At 39.7% G+C, this 24406-nt stretch overlaps 1 protein-coding gene across 1 annotated transcript in view; it reads right to left on the bottom strand.

Moving 5' to 3' along the window:
* Positions 1-24406, bottom strand: part of inpp4b (inositol polyphosphate-4-phosphatase type II B) — a 187820-nt gene that overhangs the window by 15682 nt on the left and 147732 nt on the right. Inside the window, exons 11-13 of the mRNA XM_085356898.1 lie at positions 21575-21683; positions 9188-9371; positions 2220-2546 (exon numbers count right to left, since the gene is read on the bottom strand). Of these exons, the coding sequence (XP_085213024.1) occupies positions 2220-2546; positions 9188-9371; positions 21575-21683 (620 nt within the window). The remainder of the gene's footprint in view (positions 1-2219; positions 2547-9187; positions 9372-21574; positions 21684-24406) is intronic.

Below are 24406 nucleotides of genomic sequence, written 5' to 3'. Positions count from 1 at the left end.
ATAAGGGACGCACTTTGTCCCGTAATACAGTGAGAATCAAAAGTGGTCTATAAATGTTAATGGAATTAACGCTTTGTTGGAAAACATAATTCCCAGCCCCTCTCCTGCTTTGTGACCAATGAGCTGACAGCACACTTATGACAATTCAGATTACCGCTCATCTCATTGGTCGAGGAAAGGTCGCTTACGGAGAAAATACCGGAAGACAACAGATGACCACAACAAGAAGCATGGCCAACAGGGAAACAAACGCCGACACTGCGGTGCAAGTCTCGGACGACAGTACACCTAAAGCTGGGCAGACACTGTGCGATTTTTTCAGTCACGTTATTCAGCTCCTGCTCAAACTGCACGATTGACTCGCAGGGGTTAGAAGTTGGTAGGTCACGATGCAGGTCTCACACTATACCGCCCGATGCTCTGATGCGACCTGAGTGCTCACACTGTGCCTCCATAACATGAAGGTTATAACAGAAAATCTGTCGCTCGCTCTGTCTTTCACTCACACAGACACACCACCACCATCAACTTTGCTAAATTGCTAATGAAAAACATTGATCAGGCAGCTGTGAATGAGCAGCAGTGTAAATCCAACTATTTTCACGGTTGTTGTGGTCGTGATAATTTTGTGATGCCACATCGAAAAGGCTCGGATGAGCTTTCCAAAGTTCTACAAGTTGTGCCTCCATCGCTTGTGTCCAGATCACACGCTGCACAGCTGTGCTGCGCCGTCTTTTTCACCGACGTTTACGTGTTTGCGCGTGAGCAGTGTGAGCGGCTCACGAGCGATTGATGATCGGGAGCTGCTCGAGGTGTTAATCGCTTCTCGTTACCCCACGTATACTACACGACGCACGATGAAGGCCAAAATCGGGCCGATCACCAAATCGGTCGCACGACTCAAAAATCGTCTCAAAATGGGCCAAAAATCGCACAGTGTGAGCCCAGCATTAGAGCAGCAATGTTTGTTCGCTCAGAGAAAGAAAAAAAGGCTGCAAAAGTACAGGGAGGAATGGGAAAAGGGAAACACCTGGCTGGAAAAGGTCACCATAACACATATAAAGCGCACTGCACTGTGTGCCGGCGCACTTTTTCCATAGGCATGCTTCTAATGGTGGGCACATGAAGAACATGAGGGGTGTGAAAGCTCGGGGAACCCTTAACCAATTTTTTGTCCGCCAGGCCATGGCAGAAGCAGATATGGTATGTAAACACTGGTTTGTTTTTTAAACCCTCTGGTTAAGGTTAATATGGGCATGTGCAGTGAATATCAGGGCTATGTGGCCAGAAGTGTAATAATATAATTTATTTTGTGTAATAAACAACTGCAAGGATAGATGATTACAAATAGATGACTAATACATAAAAGTAATACATAGATGAATAATGATGATGAGTTAAGATGCGTAATCATGGGAGCAAGTGGGTTTACAAACAGGAGCAGCTGATTAGCATTAGAAAAGCTGAAATAATACCTCAGCTGAAGCCAATTGTACTAAATGCACTAAATGTGCACTGTTACAAGAATATTTTTCGTTCTATTGCTTTCTATTAATTTATATAATTTTAAGTTAAGCAGGACAGAGTTCTTTTAAAGAAAGATTTACTTTTATTCTCAAAAGTTAAGCATGACAGGCTTCTGTTTAAGAAAGAGACCTGTTTTACTGTGTTAATGTTGTCATTTTGAGCTAAAAATAAATGGCCAAATGATCATTTGTTTCCCATATGGTCATATCACAAAGAATATGCATCTGCTTAAATCAAATTCAAGTCAAATGGTTAAAAAATAATTTCACACACACAAAAAAGAGCTAAAAAATTCACCACACTGGGAAGGGTGAAGACAACTAGGTTGCCCGGCCCTGGCCACGAGGTGTCCCTTATTTATTTTTCAGGGAGTTGGCAACCCTACTGACAAGGATACCGCGTAATTATCTTCCGCAGTCAGTTTGTCATGATGAAATATTTAAACCCCCTTTGAGAAAAGAATCCACTTAAAAGACTAATGTTTGGTATGCAATCTAATTTTGTGAGTAATTATTTGCCATAGCAGATCTCTAATACAGTAATAGTTTTCGGCTTCCCCCTGTGTGCGCTCTACTGTAAGAAGCACCAGGGAAAACATCAGTTTGTCAAAACACACCGGTTTAAAATAAAATGATAACTCAATCACAATTTTTAAATGTTTCTAAATGACTTAGAAAAGGAGTCGGGCATACCCATTCCTCCTCATCGTACTCTTTATGGTGGGGTATGGTGTCTTGGTGCTTCAGTGACAAAGGCTCTCCTCCAGCAGTTGTTTGGGTTCCTTCCACATTATTACACACCACTGTGGTCTCAGTGACCGACGTCGGTGGACTGTGGCCTGGAAGTCCCTGAATCGGGTTCTGATTCTGGTCATTGGTCTGGTTTGTGTGGCCTTGGTGTTGGCTCTGCGCCCGAGTCGACTTCTGGTTCTTGGAAACGTAGCCTGGCTGCGCTGCATGCAGCGCTAGGAGTGCACTCTTGACCAATTCATCCTTAAGTGTGTGAACAAATTGTTCTGTCTGCAGGAAAGAAAAGAGAGACAGATAGGAGGGAAAAAAAGATAGACACTGAAAGTTACTGTTGGATAGGACAACAAATACAAATTTAAGTGCTGAAAAAGCAAAAGTGACAGAGTAAGTGAGCGGGATATAGAGAGACTGTCACGCTGCCGAGGGAGAACGGGTCGAAGAAAACACTGGTGGAGGCGAACTTGGAAGCAAGTAACTATTTTACAGAGGAAGTGAAAAGAAATAAGCAAAATGAACCCTCTCCTTCACCATAAAGGAGGTGCTCTCCATTACTGCAGCGCAGTCAGTAAGCCAAAAGAAAAGAAAAAAAGAAAAGAAACAAAGAACAAACAATTCAATTACTCCTCCTCCAGCCTGCTGCTCCGTGGAGCACACCTCCTTTGATCTTAAATTCACCAGCTACTGTAAGTTGATGATGATCCCGGTACCAAGGAGTCTTATGCCCGCCGCCGCCGCTGCGTAAAAAATGATAAGGGCTCTCGAGAGTAATTGAGTTACCACTGCAATAAGCAATTCTATTACCACAGGAAATGCAGTCGAACAAAACACATAAGCCAAGCCCTCCATGAAAAGAAACCTACGAGGTCATTACATACATATATTTTCCACACAAACAGCCCTTTCCTGCTCCTATACCTCTCTTCCGTTGACTGAATAGTGAGATTATTGAAAGTGACAGGAATTATGGAGACTGCTTCGTCAGCAAGAAGGTAGGTAACTATTTAAAAACGTCCTGTCCCAGAAACAGAACTGACAAAAGCGTGTGGATGAAGTGTTTCTGAACTTTCCTCAGCTCGTGACCCATTTAAAATATGGTAGTGCCAGCTTGTTGATTTGTTAAGGCGAACATCTATTATTCATTGCAGATAACATCAACGTGATCAATATGGGGACACACTGGCCATAATCAGATCACAACAGCCAAAATTTAGGGCCTTCTGATGGATATCCGGGGCCAAGACTTCCTGTTCTGTGCGGCGGTCATTAATCGTGAATGCAGACAGATTCTAAAAAGTGAATTAAAAACCTAAATGGTTGTCGGATGATAGCTGGTGCTTCCAAGATTGCACTTTGGCAAATGTGTTCTCTCCTTTGCTCCTTAATAGATACTGTCTACCTGCAAGTAAAGCCTCTTTAAATGTGATCAAACCTGGATGACAATGCAACACCACAAAGGTCATTTGCAGTGCCAACAATCTTTATTCCTTGGCAACAGATTCTTCATAATAATATACATTTATAAAGATAATATAATGCAAGTAAAAGGCATTCTCATTTTTTGCTTTTATTCCTCCGCGGGTGATTTTAAGCTACTTTTTTTGTCACTTATATTTTACCATGCAATCAAACCCCCGTGAGTTTAAAGTCATCACACTTCACCAGTTATCTTTCTCCTTGTCCTTCTTAAGCCAATCAGTAACAACATCATGTACAGGGAGATGCAACCAAGGCCAAAATGATTCTGTTTTTTGGGAGTCAACTAACATGTTAATAGCCACTAATTAGTTAATTCACATTCTCTCAAACTTTTTGAGTCACTCTTCTAATGATCTTTGGTATAATAAAGTATACATAAATAATAATCATTAATAATACAGTTGTTCTGTTGATTTTTCAATACTCATCAATATGAATGAGCAGAAAAAAAAAGAAGAAAAAAACATCCATCTTAACTTGTATCAGAGGTTTCGGTCACAGGGGACAGCAACACTACTCACAGAAGAGTCTGTAATGATTATGACGATGAGATTCATTTTTTTTAAACTGGTTTGACATTGAGCATCTCTACCAATCACCCAATTATAGTAGAGTACAACCTGTTAGTTTAACTCTACTACCATCACAGGGGGAGCTTATGATTCATCTCCTATCCCTATTTATCATTGGGTTTGACCATCAAAGTATGCTGTTGGATGTTGGATCCATGGATTTCATTTGGTCCTGACTGCCACAACATTCCCAGGAATTTGTGTCTCTTCCTTGAAACAGGGATCTTTCACACACTACTCAAATGTGTTAACTATACTATGTAGCCACTATTGTGTGCAACTGTTCTTCTTCTTTTGGCTGCTCCCTTTAGGTATCGCCAAAGCAGATCATATGCCTTGGTGTCACCCTATCCGTAACACCCTCCTCTATCACACCAACCCTCTACATGTCCTCCTTCACTACATCCACAAATCCTGTCTGTGGCACTTCCACCTTCAACATTTGTCCAATGTGTCCACATTCCTTTGCCGCTCCAATGTATTCAATTCTAATCCTGTCCCCGATAATCAAGGAACCCAACGAAAGTCTTGAAATCTTCAACTCTGCCGCCTCCAGGTCACCATTTGGTGAACGTTTAGGGCAGAGAAGCCAAACAACAGCTAGACACAAAACACCACTGTATTTAATTCAAACTCTTAGGGTGGCAGTAGTTCAGGAGGTAGAGCCGGTCATCTACAACTTGGAAGATTAGTGGTTCGATCCCTGTCTGCCAAAGTATCCTGGGGCAAGAGACTGAACCCCAAGTTGCTCTATGATGTGTTCATTGAAGCATGAATGTTAGGTGTAGAAGAAATTGCTTGTATGAATGGGTGAGTGAGGGATGCTGTACAAAGTGTTTTGAGTAGGAAAGTGCTATAAAAGAACATTTATATATATATATTATTTTCCCAATTCAAATGCCTTGTATGAATCCAAATGACTTATGAATATACTATACATGAGTCCGTTTGGACATTTATGATTTTTTTTGTCAGACTAACAAGAATCATTTTTTATTAAATTTAAAAAATAAAAACAAATATATTCATCCATAGGTTGGGACATAAGCATATGAAGTCTTATAAGATATTTTCAAAACACTTTTCTATATGAGAAGAAAAAAAGAGCCACATTTGACTAAGTATTGGAAACAATAAGGAGTAACTGGGCAATCAAAATGTAAATTTATATTCAAACTAAACTCTGCTTATCTGACCTCTGTGTTAATTCACAATCTATGCCACCCCATATTATTCATTTCTTGAGATTACAGAGGAAAGCTGCGTACTGTAAAACAATCTAGGTCATATTTGCACTTCATAACCATGAGGTCAGAGAACTCATTTTTTATTCGACTGTGCCAGTGCTCAAACAGTAACTCCCTCTGATGGTGAAATGATATTCTTATAAATCCAATGCATTTTTTTCAGGATGAATGTGAAGGGATTAGATTAAAAGGAAGCATATCAATCAACCGGGTAATCACTGAATTGTGTTAAAATTAAACTCAGCTTGTACCCACTAAGATTAGGATCTTCAGTGAAGTGCAGTCCAAATGTTAATGATGCACTCTACTGTAAGATCCATATAGATATGTTTTCAAAGTAAAATATCACCAGCAGATCCCTACTGGGCAAAGGAGGAATGCACTGCAGCTTTAACCAAAGCAACTTTGCTCCCCCACATTCAAAACCTATTCCTTAGTGCAACTCTTCAACACCTACCCATTTTAAAGGATCTGAAATGCTCGAAATCCCTCAGGGAGACATTCTGTTTTCTTCAAAATATCTGCTGATGTGATCTTCACTGAGCAGGAGTGCAAGTCTGAAAATGTTTCTGTGCACTCCGGCAAAAAAATATAAGTTAGGTTTGATCTAAAGAAGAAGAACTGTGGGAATCTGTTCACCCCGAATGGTTTCAAATGGTTTCACCCTGAAGGATGAGCACAGTTTGGTTGTGATAAAAATAGAAATGTTTCAGTTTATGCAACTTCACTTTAAATGTGGAAAGAGGCTGAATGAATAGAGCTGGTCAGATTCCAGCAACACTGGGCTGTGAGGACATTTACCCCTGCATTCATGACCTCCACACACAGCATCATCTGACATAATCATGCATAGATGAGCAAACCTGCCGGTCTTTCCAGGTAACCGTTAAAGTGCGGACATATAACTTGCCCAAGGACACAGCTGGAGGAAGGGGGGACGTGTTGCAATTGCCTTTTCACTATAATTATCATCAGAGTGAAATTATTATTGTCACCATCATCAACAGAATCATTACCACGTATAGAAAAGCAACAGCACATTGGCCATGTTCAAAACTAATCAGAAAGTGTGTGGCAAAAAGCACTGGAGTAAAATGTTGCACTGGGCCTGGACACAGGTGGTTAGAACTATGAAGGAAAAGTCATAGGCAGTGCTTCGGTGTAAAACCTTTTCTATGGCAGTGTCATTTTTCCCACATTCCTTTAAAGTGCAACACATGCTCTGTATTCAAGAAACTTTATACTCACAGGAGAAATAGTATATTTTGTCTAATGGACAGAAAATACATTTAATTTTCTTGAAAACAAGAGGATGTTGCCTGTAACAGGGCTGCAAGTAATGATTAGTTTTTATTGTCAAATGATTATGCCATTTATTTTGTTGCAAGATTTGCAGTATTGTTATGAGCGTGATAGTTGAACATGTTGCAATTTAAAAATGAGGCTACTGCTGCTAACGAACCAGGGTAAACAAAACAACGCTATACTGACAAAAGTAGTGGACCACAACTCTAAATCTCTGAATTTAGGTGTTTGCCACAGGTGCATAAAACCAAGCAACCAACCATATAGTCTGCCTTTACAAACACTTGTGAAACAATGGGTCATTCTAAAGATCTCACAAAATTTGAGTGAGGTAATGTAGAAGGATGCCAACATTGCAACAAGTCAGCTTGTGAAATTTCTTCACTCCTAGATATTCTACAGTCGATTGTAAATGGTTTTACTACAAAGTGGAAGGGTTTAGGAAGCACAGCAACTCACCCACAAAGTGGCAGACGACCAAAGTTACAGATCACCGAGCGTTGAAACTCGGAGTGGGTAAAAGTCACCAACGCTCTGCTGACTCAGTAACTGCAGAGGTCCACATTTTCTCTGCCATTAACTCAGCACAAACTATGTGCTGGGTGCTTCATTGCTGTCCACGGCTGAAGAGTTTGCTTTTACATTTTTTTTATTTTATTGGATTTTCTTTTTTTTTTTAGCTTTTAAGCCTTTATTGATATGGGACAGTAGAGAGAAGACAGGGAAGCTAGAATAGAAACCAGCGTGAAACACATGATAAATAGTCTTGGAGAGGGTTCAAACCTGCAACAGCTGTATGGGTTGTCTACTCAACGAGGTGAGCTATACCAGCACCCTTCAGGCAACTTTTTAACCACAACAAACATTTATTTCATAGGGCTGTGATTATATAAAACTTTCAGGTCTAAATAATTTCATAAAAATATTATTACAATCTCTACTTTTAAACTGTAACACACCATATTTTTCTTTAGCATCTAAGACAATCCCACAGTGCTAATCTATGCAAAGTGTCTGTTTTATCCATAATCTTATCCAGTGTGATTTTGCATTGGTAGCACTTTGTGGTACTAGCTAGCTAGCTGTGACTTCTTCTAAATGTCACATTTATCATCAATACTGTGAAGCCTCTTTACTTCATAAGAGATAAAGGAAAATTTTAGTACTGCTTTAACTGTAGTCAAACAGCAGATAGAAAGCTACCTCATAAAATCAGGCTAATTTTCTTCCTCATCTCCAGTCTATACGCTAATCTAATCTAAGATAATCTAAGATAAGCTAAGTCAAGCTAAGTAAAGAATATGTAGTTTCATACATTATATATGGACATGACAGATGTATTCATCATCTCATGTGGTCAAAAAAGATTATAAACCTTTTCCCAGTAATGTCAAATCATTCCTTTGAGACTTTTGAAAAAAATAAACAAATAAACAAAACAAAATGAGTCGACTTGCTTGTGCAGGTGTCAGCGTGTGAAATACTCATATATTGCGTTATCTTCATGATTAAAATGCTTGGGATTTTAAGAGAGTCATGCCACATCAGCTTTTAAACACAGAGGCACATTCTCATCCTCCTGTCACCCTCAGAATCACTCACGTACATGAACAAACACAGCTTGAGATTTTAATCAGAGGACAGCACTGCTTGTGCTGACCAGGCCAGGCGTTTACTTGGCTAATGTGTGCATGTCTAATCAAGGATGAGAGGAAGTGGTGACAGAGCGAATGTACCAATTAAGCAGGCTGATTGGGCTCTATTCCACTGTGGCAAAAACAATCTCTCCCACAACAGATTGCAATCTGACAGCACCAGATGTAATTCATTAATTATACTGATAAAAACGCCTCAACTCCATAAACCTCCATGCTGCTATTCACTTTTGTTAGTTTGCCGTTTTTATGATGACTTATGGATCTATTCCTGGGGTTGTCTGTTTAGTATATGCATGTCTCTGTGTGTATGTGTGCTTAATGGTTTCAAAGCAACTGCAGTTTTTAAAGTTATTTTTCTGAATATTGCAGCTTTTGTTTGTGGTGAGCCAACTACCAGTCAGAGATTATCAAAGCTGGTGCAAAGTAACTCTTTGGTGTTTTAACTCCTGTTGGAGGGCAGCCATTTAATTTGGGTTTTCATCAACTTATCACCACATTTAAAGATTAATATATAGGGCTCTCGTTTCTGAGGTAAAAATCATTTGGCACGACATACCTATGCTTTGTGTACTGCAGCAGCTTGATGTAAAGAGGAATAAAGAGATAGGTGAGATGGAAGTGATTGCAAATGAAAGGCTTAAGTGCTGCCTCACCTTGTCAGAAAGGTGCTTGAGTGCATCCCTCAGTCCAGGGGAAGAGTGCTCATGGGCAGCCTGAAGGAGCTGGTCCACTAACCTCGTGATGAGGGGCTGGAGGAGGCTCATGATGTTGAGTACCTCCTGAGCTTTGGCTGTGTGCTCTGGGGAGTAGTAGATACACTGGTAGGCAGTGCTGAAGCTGTGACAGAGGAAAAAGAGAGAGAAAAAAAAACATCAGACTGCAGTGCCTGGCCCTGAACTGGGAATAGTTATAGCAGGTTGGAGAGGTTTGAAAGAGCCCCAGTTCAGATAAGAATAAAACTCCACACGAGTTTATCACATTGAGAATATAGCTGCTCTGGACAGAAGCTCATGTGAGAACTGTTTTGACCTGTGATGTTGATTCTCTTAGTGACCACTTAACATAGCATTTACCATAACTAGTGCTAGTAGGTAGTGCTAGTAAGGAAACGTCCAGCACTGATATCAAACAAGGTACAAGGACCTGCTGTATCCATGAAAAATATTTTTGAACCAGTAACCAGCTGCAATGTGAATTACATGTAAAGGAGCTTTCAGCTGTTCCCTTGTATCCCAAGGCGTCATCACAGCAGATGGATCTGTTTGATTTTGTCTCGGAAACCCTTCCTGATTTAACCCTCCCTTGGGCGTGTCCTCTCCTAGAATTCAACCAGGGATCGTAAGGTGAAAGTGTTAACTCCCACACCACAGAGCCTCTGATTTAGAGCACCAGTATCATCAGTGGCTTTCATTCAAAAAAGCAGTTTTCACTTAACTCCAAACTATTTCAGAGGAACAGGTTGAGATAGCGTGCATTGTTGCCCTTTCTCACATGGTAGCTCACACAGGAATATGGTTTGGTGGGATACACGTCTGGACAGACTGCGTTGGAGGCAGTAAACCTGACATCCACCTACTCGCTTTGAATCCACTGGAGAAATACCTGGGTTATTGTAACATTCAATATTAGGGACTAACAGGAAAAATATACGGTCCAACTGGCTTCAATGCTGCAGTGCATGCTGAAGAAGGCTGTTGTTGAAACAAAATTCCCTGCATCGGGAGCAGCGCTGGGCTGTTCAAATCAGGTAGTTCAAGGGTGACCTAAAGTAAGTAGTGATATCTAATTACACTGACACTTTGTTAGGTGTCTTTTTGGCACCTTGCACCACAAGTGTTAGCTCCTGACGACATCAGTAAAATTAAATACATTGGCTATTCCTATTGTACAACAACTCCACTAAAGCTTAACAGTAATCCCTTCACATCTGATCAGAAGTACATTATTCAGGGGGATCATCATCTCTATGTTGAGGTTAAATAATAAACAATTAACTGTGTTGACTATAAACATATTGTCTCGGCACACTCATTTTCCCGAGCACATTTCAGTACGTGTTGCTACTATGCAAGTGTCAGAGGGAACACTTTCCAGGTACTTAGCCTGAACTGTCAAATTGGACCTGTAGTCCAATGTCAACCCATTTTCCCTTTATGAATAATGAATCCTCTTTTCATTTCCAGGGAGCTATTTAATCGCAGACAAAAACACCTTTTGTCAGTTCTAGATTCGGGGCAAATCACTCCAATCAAACATTCTCCTCGAGTAAAGTTCCAGTGACTTTCAATGAGTTTCTGCTGACTTCCTGCCATCAAATGTAGCGTGGAGCGAGGCATTCATTTGCAACCCTCCGAGACAATTTCGAGTGCAAACCTCTATGTAGGCCAGACCCCAGAGCCACATCCTAAGGCATAATTGACATAAGAAAGAGAGTGAAAAGAAAAGACGGAGATGAAGGGAGGGGTGCACACAAAGAGGGCAAAATATAATACAAAATTCTCTGTAGCGCTCTTAATAATTTGCAGAGAGAGAAAGAAAGTGGGTCTTTAGATGTTGCCCTGTGTGAAACTCTGTTACCTGATGTATCAATAAATGTGAAAAGCTGAAGGCCTTAAGAAATTAGCCGTAGTAGATACCAGCTACCAACTATGTGTGACTGGCTAACTTTAAACTCTTGGCCTTGTCATTACAGCTAATGAGCCCCCTGGAGGACTACCACCCACAAGCTTAAAGCTAATCAAAGCAATCACTAAGTGAGATGGAGACACAGGGAAAACTGTGTGAAGTACTACACCACACAGAACCCCAACATTACTACTTACTCACTTCTATTATCCCCACTTCCACAACCATACCACCAAACGCTATGATATGCACCACACAGAATTCTTAAAGTGAATAATCTACTGCAACAAAGTAAAGTCTGTAATACCTTTTCATCCCCTGTGAGCTTACATCTGTCTTAGTACATTATGCAGAACTAAAGAGAAACCAAAAAGAAAATCCTTCAGGACTGCAACAACAAAGACACTTCAGAAAAGAGGCAAAGGAGAAAGTTGTAGGAAGAGGACAACTGCTTCAGCAACTCAGATTCAATAACAGCCCTGTTGACTCATAAGAACAAATCCAATCCCATTAGGGAGCCTTTGCAGGCAATAATGAATGTTGGGACCCGCCACCTGATGCTAGAGGACAGAATTGATCCCCTCTAAGGCCGGCTAAGGCGAGGAACTTTAATTGCCTCATCAGCATGGCTGTCAGTTCAAGCAGGTCTACCAAGATAGCAAATGGTGCAAAGGTAAAACAGCATAAATCTGTGAATGCAAATCTGTGAAACTTAATGAGTGGGCAAAAGGGCAGCACAGGAGGATGTGTCATTTCAAGCCCTGGGTGCGTTTTCCACCTTTGATGTAATTTTGGAGTGTTGTGTTCCAGGTGTTTTAAACATGATCCCAAGAAAGCAAAAGGATGACAGAAATGCACAGTGTATGCACAGTGTAACCCGATACTACCGAACTCATAAAATCCTCCCTCTGACCAAAACCTTCTGTTTGACTTAAATTGGTTCCAATAAAAACTTTTTAATGTTTTCTACCTTTGTTGCCATTTTATCAGAGTGTTTTGAATGCCTGATCTATTATGTCTGCGAGACTTGCATTGCAACATCATATCTAATCCTCACAAAAGAAGTGAGAAATTAATTGGGAAAGAAAATAAAAGATTCGATGCTACTAATAAGAGAATTATTAGTGCCACTGGGAAATATTTTTACATATTTTGTAATATTTTTACATTTTTACATTTTTACAATTGCTCCAAACAGTATGAGAAGAGAATGTTAATGTGTTCATTAAAATTCACAACATGAATGAGTCATTTGTCCAGCGACTATCCCAACTGTAAAGACTGTATGTATTTCATGAATATTTATGTGTATGACTACAGACCTCAGAGACTCATTAGTTTACATTTCCATACATACAGTAATGCATGAAGCATTTCAAGTGAACTGGTTTTCTTTTTTCCCCCTCAAAGGGACAAACTGAGACTTTTCGATAAACTGAGTGGGAGTTTTGCTGTTGTTATGTTTTTAATAATATGCATGTGTCATACAATTTCAACGCATCACTGAAATTCATGATTGCATGTTATGCTAAACCAGTGGTTCCCAAACTTTTTTTGCTAGCCCCCTTTTGTATTACGTTTGCACCACGTTATTGTTTACATGAGATGAATTGCAGATTCTGTCTCTATCTTATTTTGTTTTCTATTTTGTCTCTATCTGCAGGTTTTACACGCTTACATATATACACGCAGTTACTGTCCCTCCATTTAGAAAGGCAGAGGCGTCACGGTGTGATTATTTTAGGTGTAGTTGTTTTTTTTTTCCTGTGTAATAATATTCAACATTGCTATCAATAAATTTTTCAAAAAAATGCCTCTCTGTGCAAAATGGGTTTAAAAAACTAAACAGCTGTGGGATCCTGTTTGTCCGTGATTTGAACCGGGGGAACAAATCGTGGCAGGATCAGCCTGATGTTATTTGTATCCCGCTGTAACTTTACTGTACAAAGAGCTAACATCTCCAAAATGTCAGGAGTAGTTAGTCATTACAACAAGTGTTTGTGAACTAAAAATCAAGAATGTGGGATCCTGTTTGTCCGTGATTTGAAGAGCCCAGCGCTGCTCCCGACGAAGGGAAAACCAATTAAGCAGGGGAGACTTACCTTGGCACTTGTGCAGGTGAAACCAAAGGGAAAACACGCTTCACCATATTTTCTAGTCTTTGGCTTAGAATGAAGTTGGTTTGGAAACATATTCAGCGATGCTTCATCTCCTGCTTTGTGTTTGTGGAGGCGCCGTGCTAGCAGTGTCCAAGCCTTGCTTTTTCTTTTTCCCCCCCCCTTCATACTGCGCCCCCCCTGCAACGGCTCTGCGCCCCCCCCCCCAGGTGGCGGGCTCCACACTTTGGGAAAGTCTGCGCTAAACCAACAAATGCAGTCCTGTAGACCTGTCATTTTCCATTAAGAACCACTTATTGTACCCCAAAACTGTAGTATCTGAATTTGAAGTTGTACTATACTCCATACTGGGACTCATTATATTTGTTAATAGTAGCAATCATGCACACATCAAAACACAGCCCCCTCCTGACTATGATCCATCGAGAATTTGATATTTTTTTATATTAAATATTGGAAACATTTATCTCACAAACTCTCTTTGTTCACGTGCTGCTTATTTATTTTTGGCCTATTTTATCAAAGAAAGTTAAAAATCTTAGATGCAGTTGTACAAAAAAAAATTCTCCAGCATTTGATTTATATATATATATATATATATATATATATATATATATATATATATATATATATATATATATATATATATATATTTTATTCATGACAGCCTTTGACCTTCATTTATTAACTCTCTACACTATGCGAGACTTCAGTTACATGCGTCAGAGTTGCCGTGCTTTCTGGTTTATGCAGTGAACTGTAAAGCAGAGTCTGTGGCCTGGAGGATGGAAGAAGCGCACTTGTCTGCAAACTGTCACGAAGCAGTTGTAAAATTTGAAAAAGTGGGACGCAACCCAGAAGCAAGAATGTTAAACTTGAAAGTAAAAGCTGCGTCTCAATGCTGCCATCATTTTTCAAAAGGCGCAACTTTAACTTTTATTTCCGGTTCTGGTTTCTATGACACTTTGCACACTGGTGCTATTGCTGGAGAAGTAGCTAGCAAGAGGAGACAAGCTGACATGCTCCATGCTAACCTCTCTATGTTTATGTGACTAGAGCCTGACCAATCGATTTCATCTACAATCAACATCCAGCAACCACTCACTAACTGATGTGGGGATACTTATTTTCTCTAAAGATAGGTGGTTGCCAGATGGTTGTGGATGTCTCTGGACACAAGCTTAACTCTGCTTCACTAGGGTCTTCTTCTTCTTCTTCTTCTTCTTCTTAAATATGTACAGGGTCAGTATTTTAAGGGATGAAAGTTACTCAGTCAACAGAGCATTGGTGTGTGCATTATAATAAGGTTAGATTGATGCTTTAACATTACAATCCTGGTATTACTCATACTTTATATCCCCAGCATTGTCATTTATTTGAAAGTTACAGTGTAAACATTATTTTTAATGCTGTGGCTTATTATCTAGAAAAATTTAAATGTTTACTCAGTATGGAAATTTGGTCTGATTAAAACAAGCTTTTCTCTGTTTTCAACATGAGGAAGTCTTCATCAAGAGAACTTAAACTGCATACTGATTTGGATGTCATATTAAACAAAACTGGGATCAGTTATGGAGTCAAATAATTATCTTCCTGTTTTATAGTGCTCTATCTTGTATCTCATTTTGTATTGTGCAGTGTGTCTTGTTGCATTGCACTGCTGTGTTCTCTGCTTTTAATGTGTATTTTTGGGTTTGCTTTGTGCTGACTCTTACACAGTTTGCTGTTAAGTTTTCATAATTTTCATAATGGAAATGCTGTGGTCTGTGGCGTCAACACAATGAAATGAAAATGTCGGAAACAACAATTTGATTCATCTGACTATTGAGGTACGTCTGCATCGGACAATATTTGCACTCACATGTCTCCTTCTACTGTGAATATTGGTTTCCTTTCAGGTAAGGCTCCTTTACAGACAGCACTGTGGCAAGAGAAATGTTTTCAGAAAGAACTGCTGCCAGACTTTAACACACTCACTGATAATGTATGATAATGGATTCCTTTTAATCCCACCTCTCACCACTCTCGGTGCGCCCTGCACCAGTCATTAAAATACCGAAGGTGTGCTGCCACTCCCACAATAAGCACGGCACACTTGAGTGCGCTTTACACCTGCACATTGATTCATTCATAAAATTATCACCATTCTTAGGATTCACTTTTCATAGACAAGCAGCATCTCGCTCATCCAGATGCTCAGACACAAATGGCACACCACTTTTTTCCCCCTAACTTTAGTTCAGGAGGAAATTCCAAGCCTGACAAGATGCTTCTAAAACTCTTTGTTTGTCCATGGTGAACTTCTTTGGTTTTCCCATCTGATCAATAGGAATTGGTTATGACAGTAATGAGAAAGAGAAAACCACTGGGCCCAGCGGCATAATTAAGCAAGCACCTCCAACGGATGGCTAATTAATAGTGTAGAGGAAATTAATGAAGAGCTAACCCTAACCTGCTGACAGCCAGCAGGAGTAAAACTTAGCTACGTCAGCACAGAGCTCTGGAGCACTTCAGGTGACTGCCAAAGCCTCCTCTGTCATTTAGACAGCATGCTCTAATCACGGTCCTTAAACCAGGCCACTGCCTCACGGCCCAGTAAAAATATGCAGTTTTCTGTAGCTACATGCTAGAAGATCTGATCTCAAATGAGATTCTTTAAAGCGCCAATCTCCCATCTGTTGTTGAATCCTCCACTGGGCACTGATCTCAGAGCGGTTCTCAGAATAACAGCCAAAACTTTACTTAATGATTCAGACACTTTCAGACCCTGATCTGTGACCAGAGAAGCCTCAAGGCTTCTGCCAGCATCCTTCACCATCATCCACACAACCTGGAGCGGGCTGACTCCAGAACAGGCAAAGAACTAACAAGCTGCTGCCCATCAGCATGGAGTCCCAGCCACTGCCAATGTCCTGTCCCTCAACCACACACAGTAATTCAGGGAGGAAGTTATTTTGTTGGACAACATGCTGCTAGTCACATTAAATCTGAACATCAGCCCCGTGAGACTCTATTAAGGCTCTCTGTGTCCCTGAAATGTGTCACTCGGCAGTTCTGCTTGACCGGGAGGCCTCGCGAAATGACAGTGCTTCCTTCCCCTCTCAGTTACGGTGGACAGAATTCAGAGACACATACTGGGAGAACCTCTGCTGTATAAAGTCTGCACCAACTAACTAAAGCTGACCTAACAAAAGTTCCAGCTACACGTTTATGTTGCAACTCCTTCTTTCAGTAAAATGCAGCCACACTGTCTCCCTCAGTCTAGACAGGGCAAAAAAAAAAAAAACAGGGGACAATGTTTGGATTCTGAATCTGTCTCCAAAAAATGCAGAGAAAAATGCATCATTATTCAGATTAGATGAATAATTGGTAATGTAAAATCCAAAACCAGTGTCTACAGGGTTAAATTAAAAACGGATGATAACCCAGTGACTTTTAAAACAGACATTTAAATGGGACTGCACGCATTAATGAAAGATAAATGCTTTTGCTCTGTGTGTACATGTGCAAAATTCCTTGAGGAATACTAAGTGTAGCTATTGATTAAACTCTTTCCTGGCCCATCCTGAGAGACAAACTACATTGCGTACTCTGACCAATGCCAAGTTTGGCGAGTGCAGGTTTTTAATGGATCTGGAAAGAGCCCCCCCGTCTCTCTCTTCTAGTGTCCAGGGAACAAAGACAAATAGCTCTTTTATTGCCCTCCTGGTAACACCTCTGTGCTCAGGTTTTCCTTTTTTCCTTTCTCAATCCTTTTCCATCTTCTCTTTGATGAATTAATATCACATTGAATAGCCAAGTCTCACATCTCGCCGATTGTTCCCTTTTTAATCAAATGTGATTACAAAAGGCTGCCTCTGAAAGCCGAGGAGGCATACTGGAAGAAGTATAATGAACACGTGCGCGAGTGTGTGTGTGCACATGAATCTTTGCTCTGCTGAAATAGGCTTGACTTACAGTGCAATTAAGGGACTCTTGCTTAGAAACAGCAACAGTACTTCGCATTAACACACACAAAAAGCCTCATCAGGTCCTTTTACGCTAAATAGTTGGTCTGATGTTTGGTGTGTGCACAATAAAGGCAAACCGAACAATAAAATAATGAGTGTCTTTCCTGTCCTTCAGCCATTTAGTAAGCGTGCACGTCCGTTATAATGGCCTGAGTGAATACTTGGAGAATTTGAGTTTATTCCTGTTTTTACTGACAAATCACTACATTCCAGGTCAAACATGCAGGCTGAGTGCAGGCCGTAGTCGGGTAGCCAGGCGGAAAATTGGAAAATTTAAGCTACAGTGAGTCATTAGCTAAGGCAAATATGAAACAAAAAGCTGTGTCTCCCCAGAGAATTATTTCTGAAGTCTAATCTCTCATTCAAAGTGAATGATTTCACTTCAGTGGATTCTCGAAAATATGCTAACATTATCATTGTTCATGCTAGCAGATAAAACTGACCATCTTCAGCAAATTCACTTGTGCATTTTACCGTAAAAAAAGCCCTTTCTTTATTTTTTATTATCAGCACAGGGCCGCGACTATTTTCCCTTCAGCTTATCCATTTTATACCCATACCTCAGCCCTCTCAATCTTGCTTCTCCCCCTTTTCTTGAGCTGCAAACTCTGTAACTAATTGGATCTGGCATGGTCTGTAATGACTTTGCACTCTATGGGGAGCTATGGGAAAAATCACCCTTCATTTCATCTGGCATCACTCAAGTGACCACATACTGAACCTCAGTGACATATAGCTCCATCCTGCATCCAAAAGGCAAAGACAGCAACATTTACAGGATACTGCTGATCTCGGGTTTGAGAGACTCATATGCATGTGTTGGCCCCTGAGGGCATTTTCAGTTTTATATATGTATGTGTGTGCATAATACCATTATCAACGTCATTTGTCAAATGTTGAAAGTGAGAACCCAAAAGCAGATTCTGCTTTTGGGTTCTCAGGCATAGTTAAACAGGAAACTCGAGAATTTATCGAAGCTGATGATCAGTGTACAAAACAAAACTGAATAAGAAGGAAAACTGAAATCTTCCACTTACTGAACATCAGTGTTGAGTAAGTTACTTTAAATTAGTAACTTAGTTACATTACTAGTTACTTCTATCAAAAGTAACTCAGTTACTTCAAGTTACTCGTTACTTTCAAAGTTACTAGGGAAAGTAACTTTGGTTTTACTCAGAATTCTCTTGTTAATGTGTTGCTTCCATAACTTTGCCAGTCTTCTAGCTTGCTTACTTGCCACAAGTGCACTGTGCCACCTACCAATAGAAAAAAAAAATAATGTGCATATTTCCACGAGAGAAATCCCACGCCTGGACCGTCATTGACCGTTGCCATGATTCTAGCCTACGTCACAGCGTCATGTGCGCTTTTTACATCCAACACAAAAACTGCAGTCGTGGTGCTTTGATTGTACTCAGAACTTCTGCCTTCCGAATAGGAAGATGTAGGTAACACCAGACTGCAGATGAGCTGCATACAGGGCTGGACTGGGACAAAAAATCAGCCCGGGCATTTTGACTAGAGACCAGCCTGCCATTATAGGAAAAATCATAAAGCCTTTGAATGAAAACAAACGCTGTTGTGACAGTGATGTACACTGTTTTGATGGTATATATGCATCAATCTATCAATCGTTTGTTGTAAGATTCAGATAATTATTTAATAAAAGCTAGACATTTTAAATGAGAATAAGAAAGAAAAGTATTTCTTTGTGCCCCCCTCTCCCTGTTAATGCCCTACATGGCCCCCTGGCAAAACTTTGCTAGATCCGCCCCTGCACAGTTACCAGCTGTCAGCTACTTAGAAAAGGATCCTGGTCTTATTTGTCTCTCAGAAACAGTTCATAACTTCCCTTCAACTCATTCATGACAAAAGGTAAACCTGTTTCCCCATCACAGCTCTGATGATTCAGTAAGGACATCTCCTGGTTTCATCTTCACGTTTCCCTCTCACCACATATCCAAACCATATCATGACCAGCAGCTTTACAGCTGTGTAAAGTGTTTTAAGTATTCTATCTATTTTATTTATTGAATTTTATTGTTTTATTTATATTTTGATATTGCTAGGGATGATGCAATGATCGGGGACCATTCTTAATTTCGTTGTTCTCATGACAATGACAATAAAGTTTCTGATTCTGATTCTGTGGCTCCAGCAAACATCAGCTGATACTAGAAATTAATATTAAATAAATTCTAACAACAGCTGATCAAGCTTAAACGTGCTGCTGTTGTTTAACGCAACATTTCCTGGTTTCCTCTTTCTGGCGCAAAGTGGGCGATAAACAAACAAGAGAGAAAAGCCGATCAGCTGATCATTGATCAGTTTCATGATTGAAGTAGAAACAGGAGAGGGAGGGGGGAGAGAATGAGAGGAGAAGAGGCAGCTGCAGCGTCATGACAGAATAAATCCAGCTTTGTGTCTTTTTCATTGTAGCTGAAGTACCGGACAAACTGTGTTCCTTTGCACCTCAATATGAAACCTGTAATATTTTCTCTGAATACGAGACGATTCTGTTTTTTACTGGACGGTTGGCAACTCTAATAATTAACCTTATGAACAAAATAAAGTTCAACATCATTAACATCATAGCACCCACCCAGCTGTATAGAAACTCTGTCATGCTAGCTAGTAGGCAGTATGGAAAAAGTCAGAATAACGAAAATAAACTCCACCTAAACTTGGTTTATATCTGACCCAGAGAGACTGCAGGTCATAACTTCTTACCTGAAGTTCAGTTCACACTTGGACCGGCGGCCACCTCGGGTCTCTCCTCCTTCTGTGTCCGTTTTCTCTCATCCACCTGCTGGCCTCTACCACTTGCTAATGTTACTGAATCTGTGGAAGCTCCGCGATAGCCACCACACGAAGTAACGAGTAACGACCCTATCTAAATCCCAGTAACGACTAACGCGTTCCTGGCATAATAACTAGTTACCGTGCTCGTTACCACAATAACAACGTAGTTACTGTAACGTGTTACTTAATAACGTGTTAGTCCCAACACTGCTGAACTAAAGCTGGGAGACACAAGGGATTGAAGAACAGACACTCAGACAAAGGACTAGGGGAGATAGCAACAATGAATACACAGGAGGGTGATCAGGGGAAGTGAAAACACCAGGGAACGCAGCTGAAACTTTTCAAGGAAATGAGACTGAGTAAAGCAAAAACTAAACACTAAGCACGCAGGATAAGAGATTACCAAAATAAAACAGGAAACAATGAGAAAAGGACTGAGAGATAAAAAGATAAACAACATGAAAATGAGAGTAACTGAACACAGAAGACTTGAGTTGAGCCCTGAGATGAGACTAAGGGAACAGGGAGGGGACAGTAAAGGGAACTAATTAACAATTTTTGAAAATCAAAAACAATCGTGAATTAACAAAACTCAAAGATTCAAACACAAACGTTGGATCACAGACCCAGCACCATGACAGGATTTGAAGATCTAGCAGTGATGGTCAGTGAAGAAAGCAAACAAGACACATTTAACCCATCCAGCCATGAAGCAGAGAGATGCTTCACAGCCAAATACCGAACTTAATAAAACATAAAAATATAAAAATCTCCCTGTTTGTCAATGAAAGGCACTAAAAATGTTTCTAGGTTGAACACTGATTTGAGAAAGAGCAGTATATTAGAAAGAGTTTATACTCCAAGCAAATATTTTTTTAAGAATTCATATTGTTTTAGAAGAAGGACTTGGTTCTATGAGAAAAATTAGAGGTCATCACAATGGCTGGATTATTGCAGACTAACTGCAGACCCATCTGACAACTGGTGTCCATGTGCACTCCAAACATCGTTGTGTAGTACCAGTTTTATCGCTGCTCATAAACTCAGCTGACAATTTCCCCCTTTCTTGAAACCTTAAAACTCGAGTGCGAGCTGCAGCTGGCAGCTGGGAAGTTGTAGAAAAAAAGCGGCTCTTCAATGTTCACGAACATATTTAGGAAGAAGAAAAATGCTTGCCAGGAAAAAGAACAGGTGCAGAGGAAGTTCTGACTCAACAAACCCTTTCCATCACGCCTGTTGCCTCGAGTCAAATAGAGCTGTCAGAGGCAGTAGAGTCCCAGTCTAATTTCAGCAATAGCTTGGCTGTAAGTAACTGTATGGGGCTCCGAAAATAAAGTCTGTGGGCCAGGGACAAATTTGTTTGCCAGTATTAATTATGACCAAGTTAGATTCTTTTGTCAATAAAAGCCAGTTCCTCCAACATGGGCCTGGATTAAATCACTCAGGTACCTATGCCTTCATGGTGTAAACATTTATTTTGTACCTCTTTTTCTCTGCTTCATATCTGCTCAGGAGTCGCTGGAGACCACCACCTTTAAAGCCCTGGAAGTGGGCAGCTGGGGCACCAACAGTGACGATGTCGTAAAACGCATCTGTAAAGAGAGAGAAAATTGAGTTCACAGCATTTTAGATACAGATTTTTTTTTTTTAAAGGCAGAACCTGCAAAACTGGAGTTACTGGAGGACCCCGAATTGAGAAAACTGAGAACATGAATGAATCCTGTCAAAGTAAATTACATATTAATATAATTTCAAGTAGGATTTTTCACGGAAATGATGGAAATGCTGCTAATAAGAGTAATTTCAAGACACACAGACATGAGGAATGACTAATGTCGGCTGTCTTCCGGCTTCAGCTCAAATTAAAATATGAAAAAAAAATGTAAATATGCCGACCTCCATATCTTTTTTTTTTTTTTTTAATTCATATTTTTATTAAGGTTTCAAAAGCAGGCATTCACAGTATGTACATCATGTAAGCATTCTTCATACTTAGGTTATCTGCCTTAAATACTGAAATAGTATTTTAATTTACATCCAAGTCATAAGGGAAGAATACTTACAACAATAGAAGTAATTGAAACCATCACATAATCCGAAAATCAAAAAACAAAAAACAAAACTAACAAACCTAAGAAAAGAGAAAAAACAAAAAAAAAACAAAAAAAAAAACAAAAAAAAGAAACAAAAAACAAAAAAAAACACGGATGTGTTGGTATGGGGTGATCCTATAAATATATATACATACATCATAATTATTGGTTTGTAATAGTAAAATCTGGCCTATGAGGCGTGATATATTTAACCCAGTTTTCCCAATATGATGTAAATTTCTCCAGCTTGTGGTTAACAGAAGCTGTTATCTTTTCCATGTTATAAATTTCCATTGTGATTTCCATCCATGTACTTATGTTTGGGCTCTCTGGGGATAACCATTTTCTGGTGATATTCTTTTTACAGGCCACCAATAAAATATTTATTAAATGTTTATCATATTTAGGCCATTCCTGAGGTATATATCCAAAGAACATAGTCTTACTCTCGAGAGATATTTCACGTTTAAAGATATCCTGTAAGGCATTATGTATTTCTCTCCAATAATCCCTCAAGATTGAGCAGTCCCAGAAAATATGGTAATGATTTGCACTTTGATTTCCACAGTTCCTCCAACAAGCAGGGGGGTTATCATCATAATGAGACTTCTGAGAAGGTGTTATAAAGTATCTAATTAGGCACTTCCAGCCAAATTCCCTCCACTTTTGTGAGCTGGTACACATCCACTGATATCTCCATATTGCCGTCCATTCTTCCTCTAATATTTTTATCCCTCCTTCCTTCTCCCATTTTGTTCTAATATATGAAGTCGAATGTGGTTTCAAATCCATTAGACCCTTATAGAGACATGATACAATTCTATCAATAGTTTCTGAGTTATAGCTTTTTATAAACAGTTCCATCAAGCGTGTGTTTATCATTGTTACGTTTCTCATCTTCGTGTCGGCATAGTGCCTTAACTGCAGATATCGATAGAAGTCTTCTTTTTCTAATGAAAATGTTTTTCTAAGCATGTCAAAGCTGAACAATTTTCCATCCTTCATTATACTGCACAGGGCTGTTATGCCCTTACCTGTCCAGTCCTTGAATCTAGAATCCAGTTCATTAGGTTTGAACTCTGAGTCGTAAGCACACCATTTAAGAACTGTAATATTGGTCTCGAGTTTATATTCCTTTATAATAGTTCTCCATGTTTTAAGGGTCCTTTTCACCCACATGTTATCAGTATTTTTTATATAGGTTTGTAAGTTATTGTCAGCTAGAGTTGCCTGAATAGGTATAGACAGCATTTGTTCCTCAATGGTTTTCCATTGGGCAGTGTATGATTGGTTACACCAGCATATTATTGCTCTCATCTGCGCTGCAAAATAATAATATCTGAGGTCAGGGAGGCCCCATCCTCCCTTTTGCTTAGCCAGCTGTAGTGTTTTAAGGCGAACCCTTGGTCTTTTACCTTGCCATATATATCTAGATAACATTTTATCCCACTCATTAAATTGACTTTGGTTAATCTCTATTGGTAGGGTTTGAAATAGATACAAAAATCTTGGCAATACATTCATTTTAATAGAATCAATTCTTGAATTAAAACTAAAGAAAGGAATTAAATTCCATCTTACTATATCTTCCTTTATTTTTTTGTATAAGGGGCCGACCTCCATATCTAATGGCCAATAAATGAAAAATTAGCAATTAAACAATAGATGGGAGAAACACCCTTCAAGCATGTTATGAGTGTTGAAGTTGAACAGTTTGTTAAACTATGTTGGCAACAAATGGCAACAAGTAATCACGTGAGTTTCAATAAAGCAAAATAATTTTTAAACAGCGCTGTCATATTACCTTAGTAAGGAATCATAAATAACGACACATAACCAACGTTAAGAGGATCTATTTATGTTCTGTGAAAGGAAAAAACAATATATCAGATTTTCGTCACCAAATATCGGTATTGAAATCATTTTTTCAAATCTCATATCTGTCAGCCTCTAATTATCTCTATGTATGCTTGGCTCTACTTCTTGCCATCTTTTCATCTTTATTTTGGTCTGGTCCCACGTTAACCTGGAAGGACAACCAATGTCACAGTATTTCTTTTCAATTTGCACACCGGGGTCATAAGTAAATAAACACTTCACAGACGGCTAGGCGGCACAGAGGTGCTTAGAACAGGGCTTGATTTGAATGAGTAATGGCTGAAACTGTCAATTAAAGCAGGAAAAACAGAAGGGGGTATGGGGGGGGGGGTGAATATTTTGGT

The sequence above is a fragment of the Diplotaxodon limnothrissa genome, linkage group LG6, assembly GCF_057381915.1.
Source record: "Diplotaxodon limnothrissa isolate DT_005_m linkage group LG6, D_limnothrissa_male_GT1.1, whole genome shotgun sequence".
Classification (NCBI taxonomy): Eukaryota; Metazoa; Chordata; class Actinopteri; order Cichliformes; family Cichlidae; genus Diplotaxodon; species Diplotaxodon limnothrissa.
This window is presented reverse-complemented; position numbering and strand designations above follow the sequence as displayed.